The following is a 12,414-nucleotide window of genomic DNA, read 5'->3' as shown; positions in this document are numbered from 1 at the left end:
AAAAAGGTGCACAATAGAAGCACAGTTGGAGAAAAATCAAAGTAGTAACGAATGAATGTAACGAGGCGCAGCCTACGACAGCTTGGGTCGAAGCAGGCTTGTAGGTACCAGTACAGTACAATAGGCACAAAGAGTGCGGGTGAGGTTGGAGAGGAGGAAGAAAAGCGAGGCGAAGCGAGGGGAGAAGAGAGAAAATGGAACTGAAAGGACGACCCAAGCCCCGGGTACATTAGTAGATTGGTGAGGCTTTCGGGGGACCCTAGGTTGGAGTTGAGCAACACCCGAACTTCACTCACCTGCGAAACAGGGCTATTCCACAATGGAACACCCAGACGGGAGCACGGGAGAGGCACAGAGACAACACAACACAAACACCCACTCGACTGATCCAGTTATTACGGGTGAGCAAGCCCCATCACGATACTTAGCATCTTGCTGCAGGATCGTCGTTATTCCAACATGGGACCACCCTGCTCACTTTCACAAACGCCATTCAAGAATCAGATTCACTCACACGGAGCGCAATACGAACAGAGACGATAGAGAGTCAGAGATGAAGGGGCAGCGGTCATGACCTCTCAAAGGGGCGCATCTGGCCGTTGGCCGTTTTTCCCCATAAATGCACGGGAGACAAGCCACTGTTCTCCCACTGGCTACTCATCCGTCTGAAGTGTAAGTCCCACCAATCATGCTAGGGTATCGATGTCGAAAACCCCTAGAAGCCAAGCCCAGCCAAGCTGCTAACCTAAGGTGAATTAGGGGAGGATCCCTTGCAACAGCCTACCTAGGTACTAGGTAGCTCCTCAAGTTTAGCAGAAACACTAGCGTGCTCTGTTCCTGCAGCTCGGGCCCTAGTCACAGAGTGCAAGCCACCTTTTTGACTTTTTGAGCTCTCTCAAAGTCAGTCAATCAATGTCTGTCTCTCTCAACACCAACACCAAGACCAACACAAGACGAGATCCATCTTTTGTCAGATAATTTCCAGGGTTCACGCTCCTCTTCTAGGGCCCTTGGATGTCTTAGAATGCGCTCCATACTTTTATCAATCTTTATTTTCTTTCATTCTGTCGAGAGCAATTTAATTTGACTCCATCAGTTCGGAGGTAATCTTATTTGTTTCCTCCGCCTTGACAGGCCAAGCTTTTTGCGCTCAGCCTTGCACCGAGAAGCTGAACAAATGTTCACGATAATTTGATGAATGTCAATTGACACACCCGAAATAAACAGCCGAAGTCACGCTACATATCAAGCTAACTCGTGTGGGCTCGATTAGATAGACTACCCCATTAGTGCACGGTAAGGCTTCTGCCTCGGACATTAGACGATCACATTGAGTAGCGTCCGTCGTTTGGTGCTTGATGAGATTCAATTTGTTTGATGCACTAGCCACGGTCATGCGCGATTTCATATCAATTGAGTTCATGGCCTTTAATTTCTTCATATTACCAACAGTCCGTCCGCCAACTTGAGCCTGAATCTCATGACATTTTGTGAGTTTAGCCTGCGCTTCTTAACTCTGATACAGAATTCGCTCGGAACCGTCGGAGCATCTAACAGAGTTACTAGCATATGCGACGCTTCAACTGTTATCGTGTCTGCATCTTACGATAACTCACAAGGGGCCCTGGAAGTTGACTTGTGTCGGCTACATTTGAGTCGACGTGGTGTTTCACCCTTCAAGATCTGGATTCGATCGATTCCGTGCCCTGGCGTAAAGGAAAGTATTTCCCGTTGTGTGACAGTTGCTTTTGGCCAACAAGATGGCATTTATTAAACATAAGTAATCACTGTTTGTTTGGACCCGAAGCTTCACATGATCAAAAGCAAACAGCCATGAATGGCTGTACATACACAATTGATCAATGTCCGGGCGTCGGGTCCAGACAAATCAGACCTGCATGTTATCACTTTAGTTGGGTTCCATCGTCATTCCTTGGCGTGTTTCAAGTTTATCGGTGGAGGGCCCTCCAACGTCATCAGTTCGCCAGGGTGGGATGGATCTTTGTCAAGTGTCGATCATTTATTGACTTTCCATAACCCGCGTGTTCCATGTATCTCTAGGGTAAGCTAATCCTACCGTCACAAAGTTGAACTTATTTGTTAATACCTAACAACGAGAGATTAGCATATTCAGTACACAGAATATACAATTTCTTGTGATATTACATCCAAAGGCCTCTTTTTACACAATTCTGGTACTCTACGGGCGTGACATTCACTATCAGAATACCTCATTGCAAATCTAAAATGTGGTCATGTCCTACTAGTGAGCCTGGTCGACAAAGCGATTAGAATAACATAACTTGTGAAGCCACATAAAGGAGCGAGAATCATAGAATAACATCTTAACACTAGGTGCATCTACATTCCAATGTCCAACAGTTATGCATGCGTTGGCCAGTGGGTATTAGTTCCATTCAGAGATGGGGCGTACACTCGAGTATTCCAGCCTAGAAGATCTATATATATGACTTACGTGTATGTCGTGTAAGCTTATGAGTAAAGGGATGCACCGGACAAGACATACTGAGCTATTGACTTGTTCACAAAGCCCTATGCAATGCCCTGCCTTTCCCAACTCTTTCCCAACCCACATGTCAACATAAACTTCAGTAGGTGGTTCTAATAAATTAACATATTTTACTGCATGCAAGTCATTACATTCGGAAGACGCCAAATCTGGTATCACCGGCCTTGACCTCGTTTCTACCTCCCATAGCAGCCTGCAGACCCAGACCCAGGTATCGTCTTGTATGTTGAGGAGGGATAATGCCATCGTCCTACCAAAATGTTAGCCTTGATTCATCCACAAAGAGTCATGAAGATGTGACTTACCCATAATCGAGCAGAGGAGAATATGGCATCGCTCTCCTTCTCAATACGCTCCTTTAGCCCACCATCGACAGTCTTGCCGACAGTCTCCATTACAGCAGCCAATTGCTCGCTACCCATAACACCAACCTTGGCGTTGGGCCACATCCACAAGAATCTTGGACTGTAAGCTCGTCCGCACATTCCGTAGTTTCCGGCGCCGTAGCTGCCACCAACGATGACGGTGAATTTGGGTACATCAGCACATGCAACAGCGGTGACTAGCTTGGCACCGTGCTTTGCGATACCGTCACGCTCGGACTGTGATCCTACCATGAATCCGGAAATGTTCTGTAGGAATACCAGTGGGATGCCGCGCTGAGAGCAGAGCTCAATGAAGTGAGCGCCCTTGACAGCGGACGAGGCAAAGAGAATACCGTCATTGGCTACGATGCCAACCTTGTGGCCGTAGATCTCGGCGAAGCCAGTCACGAGTGTAGTGCCGAAGTCGCGCTTGAACTCGGAGAACTCAGAGCCATCCACAACACGAGCAATGACTTCGCGAATAGGCAGAGGCTTTCGCAGGTTGGTGGTAGCAATGCCAAGGAGCTCCTCGGGATCGTGGAGAGGTTCTGAGAAGGCAGGCTTGGGGGCTTGAGTCTCTGGTGACTTCTTGGGCCAGTTGAGGTTGCTAATGCAGCGACGAGCCAATACGACAGCATGTGCGTCGTCCACAGCCAGGTAGTCTGTAACACCAGACACAGAAGAGTGCATCTTGCCGCCTCCCAAGTCTTCGTGGCTGACAACCTCTCCTGTCGCAGCCTTGACAAGGGGAGGACCGGCGAGGAAGATGTGACCCTGCTCTTGGACGATAATGCTCTCGTCACTCATTGCTGGGACGTAGGCGCCACCTGCTGTGCAAGGACCCATGACCACAGCGATCTGGGGAATACCCTCCGAGCTCATGCGGGCTTGGTTATAGAAGATGCGACCAAAGTGGTTCTGATCAGGGAAAACATCGGCTTGATGGGGGAGGTTGGCACCGCCGCTGTCGACAAGGTAGATGCATCTGGCAGCTGTCAATTCGCGTATCATTTTGTGTGAGAATGCTTGGTTACATACGGTAATTTGTTTTCTCTTGCGACAGCCTGCGCTCGCAAGTGCTTCTTGACTGTAATGGGGTAGTATGTGCCGCCCTTGACTGTGCTGTCATTGGCGACGATCACGCATGTCACTCCCTCGACAACACCCACACCGGTGATGATACCGCCTGCAGGCACCTCAGCCTCTGGATAAAGCTCATGGCCAGCCATAGGCGAGAGCTCCATGAATGTAGTTCCAGGATCAATCAGAGCTGTAACTCGATCTCTGGGGAGCATCTTCTTGCGCGCGATGTGCTTCTGTCTGGCCTTCTCAGGTCCTCCTTGCTGAATCTTGCGGGCGAGCTCCTGCATGCGGCTCATGACCTCGCTCATCTGCTTCTCGTTCTCCTTGAACTCGTCCGATGACGGATCAACGTTTGTCTGAATCCGCGAGATGGCATTGGCCTGGTGCGGAGGAGTGAGATTTGCGACAGCTCGTTTCTGTGAAGAGATCTGTGTGCGCCGACTGAACTGGCGACCGAGCAGTATCGCCTGGCGCGATGAACGTGATAGCGTCATATCTGATCTGAAGGCTCTGCTTTTGGTGGTTCTGGGATACTCAGTTCGCTTTGGAAAAAGTCTGCGACGAGAATAAGAGGCTCTTTCAAGGAAGAAGGACGGGAAATAAGGAAGCTCTTCTCAATTCTCCTAAAGAATGAACAATCTCTAAAGCCGAAGCGCGGGCTACGTTCAAGGCCGAGGCTTGTGACGTCGAAAACCTGGGGTAAGCGGGTCGGCCGATAGAAGCCGCGATCAAAGACGGCTATCGAAGCCCGTGTTTTCCGGCCGCTTTTCACTCCCTCGGTCGTGTCATTTTCAAATCTATCTTAGAAAACAAGAAGAAGAAGGGAAAGCAACCAAGATAAGCAGAGAAACACTCTCATCATCTCGTTTCTCTACCATTCATTCATTCATTCACTTCATTCATCTCAGCCGTAGACGCCTTCACAATGGCAACAAGTGTACGAACATTCAGATCACTGGCACGACCTGTCGTGGCACGTCGGTTCCGTCCAGCTGTCACTCTCCCTGTCATTCAGTCTCGCTTGCACTCTTCTAAACACCCCAAAGGCTTCGAAGCCCCTTCAAATGAGGAGCTCGATGAGTTGAGGGAGCGTGTGCAGGAATTCACACGCCGTGAGATCACAGAAGAGGTCGCCGCAAAGACAGACAAGACAAATGCCTTCCCAGCAGAGATGTGGCAAAAGCTTGGTGAAGCTGGCTTTCTAGGTATCACAGCTGACGAGGACGTTGGCGGTCTCGCCATGGGTTACCAGGCGCACATCATTGTTATGGAGGAGCTATCACGAGCCTCTGGTTCTATCGGTCTCAGTTACGCAGCACATTCACAACTCTGCGTTAACCAATTGCAACTCAATGGATCTCCAGAGCAGAAGCAAAAGTACCTACCTGGCCTCATTGCTGGCACAAGTGTTGGCGCGCTGGCCATGTCTGAGTCTGGTGCTGGCAGTGACGTCGTCAGCATGCGAACAACAGCAAAGGCCGTTGACGGTGGCTATGTCCTGAACGGATCCAAGATGTGGATCACTAACGGCCCTGACGCCGATGTTATTGTGGTTTACGCCAAGACAGAGCCCGAGAAGGCCTCTAAAGGTATCACGGCCTTCATCGTGGATACCAAGAGCGAGGGCTTCAGCTGTGCTCGCAAACTCGACAAGATGGGCATGCGCGGCAGCAACACCGGCGAACTGATGTTTGACGGTGTTTTCGTACCTACAGAGAACATCCTTGGCAAAGTCAACGGAGGTGTGCGAGTCCTGATGGAAGGTCTCGATCTGGAGCGCTTGGTCTTGAGCGCTGGACCTCTGGGCATCATGCAGGCTTCGCTAGATGTTTCCCTACCCTTCACACACCAGCGCAAGCAGTTCGGTCAGCCTATCGCTCACAACCAGTTGCTCCAGGGCAAGCTGGCCGATATGTACACGAAGCTCCAGGCTTCTCGTGCCTATACCTACACAACCGCCAAGGCGGTCGACGAGAACGGTTTGATCCGCACACAGGACTGCGCGGGAGCCATCCTGTATGCGGCTGAGCGGGCGACGGAGTGCACACTCGACTGCATTCAGCTTCTTGGTGGAATGGGCTATGTTGAGGAAATGCCCGCATCACGATTGCTTCGAGAGTAAGTTTAAGACCCCTTGTTGTCTCTCCGGTATCAATCTTCAAGACATTGAGGGCCTTGGGCACATAACTGAATTCTGAACCGCTCACTAACCACACTTTTAGTGCCAAGTTATATGAGATTGGAGCCGGTACTTCCGAGATTCGAAGAATGGTTATCGGTCGGGCTTTCAACAAGGAGTATGCGGAGGCTTGAAGAGAAAGTATAACAATACAGCATGATGTGTGGGCTCACCTATGAAAACACGCGCCAGGATCAATGCATTAGCCATGAAATGATAGAAACCAGGCACTGAGCCAGCAGAATAGCCCCACAGGTGTAGCTATCGTCGACTCTCGCAGGGCCAGGTCTTAGACGAGAGCGATCCGATCTTGATTAAGCATGCTATGATGCAAGAATCGCGTATCAAGATATTAGCTGGAATGGATTATATAACCAATAAAGCACAGGAACTAAGAAACGAGAAGATTTGAAAAAAAAAAAAAAAACTCCATGAAAGTGTCAAGTCTGAGACAGTTTGTGAATCTCACGATGCACCAAGCGACGAGCCCCACGCAACTTATGAGGAGTAGTTCATGGAGGCTCAATTAAATCCCCAACCTCTAAAAGGCATGTCTGGGTTACCATTGGATATTTCAGACTCTTTCATTTGCTGATAGAGTTGGTAGCAAATTACGGAAGAATTGGTCAGGAATTCAGCGGTAGAGCACTGAATTATACGGAGTAAAGATCGTGATATTACATGGTGTGTCTGATGGTGTTGAGTTGCCGGCGGTCACCCCCACCAAGATGACATTTCCTATCAGGCTCTTGTCATGACAAGTTTCCATTTGTTTCCAATGCTCTAATAATACCGCCCGGCACAGAACTCGAATGAAAAGCCCTGGTTGATTTTGCTTTTGATACCTGGCTTGGTTGATTTGCCGAGGGCCTCGTGACAGGATGATCCCATCCAAACAGGTCGGCCAACTTCTATTGTTCTCTTCTCGCTAGTTCCCTCTTCTCTCTCCTGAATGAGATGAGACATGAGAAATTCCGATCGATCAAAATGTGACATTGTTTATTACATATGTTTGTACTTCTGACTTTGGCATGCCGAACGGTGAAGGGGTGCCAGCACACCTCACCTGCACACCGAGCATAATAGACCCGCCACCGACATGTTGAAGTGGTGGTCCTGACCAATCTTGGTTTCATGCCGTGAGCAACTTTCTTTGCTTTTCTGTTCTTCTCAAGTCACTCTACTCCGTACCACCGGGATCATAGGCTATTGCAGCCTGCATGTTGAGGCTCTGAAACACCCAGCCAGACACGAGTGGTGATTTGCTTGTCTAGAACGTTTAGAAGGTCGGTTTTGATGCCGTAGAGCGGAGCTATGTGGCCACGGGCAGGGATTGTGGAGATAATTGGAAGAGAGGAAACATTGGCTTTGGGGATTGTTCCATGGCCCTAGGGGAGCAGGAAAATATAGGACCTTTATATAAGGTGCCAAAATAAACTCAGTGAAAGATACCCTAAACTTGGTGTAGATATTCTAAATTTATGTAAAGTTACCTAAGTCTTTTTGTCATATAGGATCAAGGTCTCGAGTTTTCTTTCCTCCCCTAGCATGGGTCTCGATACCCCATGCTCTCTCACCTAGAGAGCTCCTTGGTTAGGCGAGTGTTAACATTGTGGGGATGTTTCTGGCCTCCACCTCCAGGTCCGAAAATGGAAATCCGGGACAGTTCAAGTGTCAGGGGTTAGTTAGTTGGCGCACTACCACGATCGGGCTTCTATAATTTTGGGTCCTCGAGGTTGAATAGCTGCTGCCTGCGAGTCTCTGGGCTATGGAAGGTACCCGACCACTCATGTTAGTCTCCATCTCGCTTAAGCCATCGAACTTGTTGGAAGACTTTGATGGTATGATTCCGGTATGTTCTTAGTGTAGTCCAAAAGGCTACTTAGGAGAGATGAAGTTAGGTCAGGCTCTTGGGTCATTCTCTATAGACTGATTGATGCCTGGGGCGGGGTTCCCATCCAGTCAGTCCACAGAATATCTGAGCGTACCTTAGCAGTAGACTGTAATAATGCCTTGGTAATGATGGGTAGATGAGGGGACGGCAAAGCAAAGGGAAGAAAGATGAGATGGATGGGGAATTCTAGACCGTCAATGGTAATGTGCGTTGCCAAATTGGAACAACTGGAAGGGATCCGCGCATATGATCCCCGTTGCTGCATCATGGATTCGAGATAGAATTGTGGATTTGCCCATCAAACGTCGTTGAGATGAGATGAGAGCCGGCCGAACCGGGGGGTGGGGGCCAGGTTTCTAGTGGACTTTGAAGGCTTTTTTGGTGGGGAGCTCTCCCGTCACTCGGGCCAGGCCAGGCGGGATGAACGACGAGTGCTACAGTACACGAGACCTCAAAATTTTGGGAAACGCAACGGGAGACTCAACATAATATCAGCAAAGTCTTGTCTGTTGGTCTAGTTCCCTTTTACGAATCCTTGGTTGTGTAGGTAATACGCATAAAAAATTAATAAATACCAATTGCTTCCCACCTCCCCATTACTTCGTCGTCAATCATCCCCCTCCTCCTCCTCATTCATCCATCCACCCAATTGTCACCACTGTTCTCCAATTCGAATTACAGTTGACTTTGGCGGCATCATTGGCGTACATCTTTTCCCGCTTTGTTCCTGGGCGCTAATCAACAGTGCTTATCCCTGCACCATCGACGTCAAGCTGAGGGAGCTCCAGCTCAAGCTATTGCCACTTGAGCTCACAAGTCTTGGGTTTTGGGCTGCCACAGTTTGCTTTCATAAAGCAACATCGCCTATCTCAAGAGAGAGTCTTCATCGTCTTCTTTTCTCTTTCACGCGTCTCCTCGTGATACCTACACTTTGGGTTGCTCATTGACAATGTCTTTTGCACCCGCTCTGCGCCTTTGTGCGCGCCGGATTGCCTCCCCGGGTCTGATCCGCCCTTCCATCACGTTCCCTGGTGCACGAAAGCTTCACAGTGGCCCCCCTCGCCAGGATAAGCCAGGAAAATACGCCCAAACTGACCCTCAGATCGAGGTCGAGTACCCAGAAGACCATGAGCTCCCTAGCAGCGAGCCTGTCGCTGGCACTGGTGGCCAGTACGTGAAGCCCACACTTCCTACATTTTCGCTTGATGGTCATGTGGGTATCGTCACTGGTGGTGCTCGTGGTTTGGGTCTTGTCATGGGCCAGGGAATGGTCTTTTCTGGTTCTCACCTTGCTCTCGTTGACATGAACAGTGAGTGCATATCTTGTGACCGGCGGACAAAGAAGTCATATTGACCATGTCACAGAGGAAGAAGCTGAAAAGCAGACCAGTCTTCTCATTGAAGCTTTCAAGAAGGAGAACCCTCGAGCTCGACGGTGAGTTCATCATTTCACAAGCTCCAACTGTGCCAGACTAAATATATGCCCCCCAGAACCCCAAAGGTCACAGCCCACTATGCCGATGTTTCTGACCCTGAGTCTGTCGAGGCTTGTATCGCTGAGGTCGTTAAGGAGCATGGAAAAATCGACAACCTGGTCACTTCAGCTGGCTTCACCGAGAACTTTGAGGCCGTGAACTACCCCATCGACCGTCTCCGCAAGCTTTGGGCTGTCAATGTCGACGGCACCTACCTCTTTGCAACCTCAGTTGCTCGCCACCTGATGGAGCGAAAGGCCCCAGGAAGCATTGTAATGATCGGTAGCATGTCAGGTGCCATTGTCAATGTCCCTCAGCCACAGGCTCCCTACAACGCCGCCAAGGCCGGTGTTCGGCACCTTGCCGCATCTCTCGCCGTTGAATGGGCTCATGCCAACATTCGAGTTAACTGCATCTCTCCTGGATACATGCTAACTGCTCTGTAAGTGTACTCAAAGCTACGTACAGTAAAGCTGTAACTAACGTGGTCACCACAGCACTCAGAAGATCCTTGATGACAACCCTGATCTCAAAGCGAAGTGGACCTCCCTCATCCCTCAGGGCAAGATGGGCCAGCCTCAAGATCTCATGGGTCCTGTTGCTTTCCTGCTGTCTGATGTAAGTGTACTCCCTGGCGTTTCGAAGTTCCGAACTGACCGGTGATCCTTGACAGGCCTCCTCCTATGTCACTGGCGCTGATATCCGAGTTGACGGCGGTTACACAGTAACTTAAGTTTCTATGAAACAAAGGCGAAAAGGAGTTTGGCTAAAATTGCACCCTGATTGGTTTTTCTTACAGTTGGGCTGGCGTGCCCGATAGCGATTGGAATTTGATAATGAGACGAGGAAACTTGCACATGGATCGATGTCTCGAAGAAAATGAGCACATGTGCTTTCTATAACTTCTGAGGTTGAGATTGAGATTTACATTGACATTGACTTGCAACTTGCTTTATTTTCAAGTCGAAATACAAATGGTTAATGTGGTCAGAAACGGGTTGACACTTGTGAATACCTAGTAATGTTGTTGCGTGAAGTGTTGCTTATGCACACATCATGTCGTGAGGATCTCCCACTATACTAATTTGACCTAATGGTTCTAAGGGGGTTTGTGGGTTCTTTGAAATGTTCTCTTGATAAATCTTTCGTGTTTCCTTGTCCGGAGTGCACATTTGATTGGGCATGGTCGTCAACATTCGCGCACTCCGTACTTTTGCTTTTGCTTATCAGCTATTCTTGCTTTGAACATGCATTTCTTGGCAGCACTAATAAAAGGCTAGTTGAAAATTTTCATTAATCGTAGCTCAGCCCCTATCGTAGTTCACGGCAGGCATGCCTACTTATTAGATAAGGTACGGTCAAAGAGAGGCCGGGAACTATGTGACACTTCCCGAGATCGGATAGCTGCAGATTAAAACCCATGACATTCCCGAGTGCAACCCGCCACACCCAGCAAATGCCTGACGATACTGCCGACCGAAACAGGACTGGGCTGCAGAGAAACCCCAACACGTTCGTTGACACCGATGCCATGGTACAGCCAAACAGCTGCCGTTGTAGGTTAGATCAGCTACAGCACACAATCACGTCTGGATGCAACTATAGATGCAGCCACCACGATTGTTGGGTATCAGTCAGATGTAAGGGTGAAAACTCTGAGATTGTGTGATCGTTCGTGGCCGTGACCTAGATAGAATCTGGCACAACATGGTGGTTGCAGGACAGAGATGTTGTAGTACCTAGGGCGGTTAAGCTTTACCATGAATCTGGATCAAATCTTATCCACGGCCTATCATGATACTATATAGATAGATGATGAACAAGGTGATACAAGAACAGTGTCTAGAGTGTACAGTGCCTATTCGAATCAATGCTCATGAATGCCACTATTATCATACCGTCGTCGTCGTCGTTAGTCCAAGATATGTACGGAGTAGTAGGCTGTCTTGAATGTCAACTTCATTGTCACTCCATGCCTGACCTGACCTGACCTGGCCTCCGACATCCGATGGTCGAGCGATGACCCTCCGAGTGATACAGATGGCGCAATTACCCTGAAAATCAGTGTCGGCCCGCGGTGACCAAATAGGAAGCTTTGTATTGCATTTTTTGATCACCTGCAACCCCTCCAGCTCTGACAGAAGCTCCAGTCCAGGATCTCTAACAAGGATCCCCACAGCCATGAAGCTTGGGTGTGGCTCGCAGCGTGGGGAGGCCTGTCGACTCGAGGCACATGAAGGTAAGGTACCTTACCTTGCACTGGACTCTCGACCACGTGGGTGCGTGACCTGGGTGAGATAAACGATGAATGAAGATCTCGCCGCAAGCAAACTCGATGGTATGTCCGTTGAGAGCAGGTCATTCACGCACTCATACAGAGTATGCATGTTTGTTTCCCTGGACAAAGGCCCAAACGCGGCATGGTCGTGGTCATGGCATACAAGAGCTCTCTCAAGCTCAAGCTCTCCACAGTTAGCCGAGTCTCCCAAGTCTCCAACTCTAAAGCCGACGTTGAGCACCTCCCCCCATCATTGCCGGTTTCAACCTAGGCACAATCCTCCGTGCCGATACGTGTGACGAATCCCGCAATTCCTCTCGGCCGACAAATGCTTGAACTCTCGAGAAAGTTTACCTCTAGTCCAAGCCTAGAGACGGGATGACTGGATGTGAACCCCTCCCTTCATCATCTCAGCGTCAGGTGCCTCCAGGAACAAGGCGACCTCCGCCTAAAGAGTTCTGAATTGGTCTCGTGAAACATTACAGTACAGCTTGGAGCTTAGTTGCTTGGAAGCGGGGAAGAGCTTCAGAGAAGCGAAAGTCTGAGAAACGAACGCATCGAGTCTGTGCTGTCCCATGTGGCTGATGTGGTCAGTCACACGACCATGACG

The 12,414-nt window shown here is 49.4% G+C and overlaps 3 protein-coding genes across 3 annotated transcripts; 2 read left to right on the top strand and 1 right to left on the bottom strand.

The window, feature by feature from the left end:
- Window positions 1-2,657: 2,657 nt before the first annotated feature.
- On the bottom strand, window positions 2,658-4,472 carry FPRO_09478 (putative methylcrotonyl-CoA carboxylase beta chain, mitochondrial precursor; the record flags this gene model as incomplete). Its single annotated transcript, XM_031232875.1, has 3 exons — window positions 2,658-2,780; window positions 2,836-3,880; window positions 3,934-4,472. The coding sequence occupies 3 exons, from the start codon at window positions 4,470-4,472 to the stop codon at window positions 2,658-2,660; spliced, it is 1,707 nt and encodes a 568-aa protein (XP_031082768.1).
- A 431-nt stretch (window positions 4,473-4,903) lies between these two features.
- Window positions 4,904-6,291, top strand: FPRO_09477 (putative isovaleryl-CoA dehydrogenase; the record flags this gene model as incomplete). The annotated part of the gene is made up of 2 exons (XM_031232874.1): window positions 4,904-6,096; window positions 6,201-6,291. The coding sequence occupies 2 exons, from the start codon at window positions 4,904-4,906 to the stop codon at window positions 6,289-6,291; spliced, it is 1,284 nt and encodes a 427-aa protein (XP_031082767.1).
- Window positions 6,292-9,000: 2,709 nt separating this feature from the next.
- Window positions 9,001-10,259, top strand: FPRO_09476 (uncharacterized protein; the record flags this gene model as incomplete). The annotated part of the gene is made up of 5 exons (XM_031232873.1): window positions 9,001-9,361; window positions 9,417-9,486; window positions 9,543-9,968; window positions 10,024-10,144; window positions 10,200-10,259. The coding sequence occupies 5 exons, from the start codon at window positions 9,001-9,003 to the stop codon at window positions 10,257-10,259; spliced, it is 1,038 nt and encodes a 345-aa protein (XP_031082766.1).
- Window positions 10,260-12,414: the final 2,155 nt, after the last annotated feature.

This window comes from Fusarium proliferatum, assembly GCF_900067095.1.
Source record: "Fusarium proliferatum ET1 genome assembly, contig: FPRO_scaffold006, whole genome shotgun sequence".
NCBI lineage: Eukaryota > Fungi > Ascomycota > Sordariomycetes > Hypocreales > Nectriaceae > Fusarium > Fusarium proliferatum.
The sequence above is the reverse complement of the archived record's forward strand: the minus strand, read 5'-3'. Positions and strand labels throughout refer to the sequence as shown.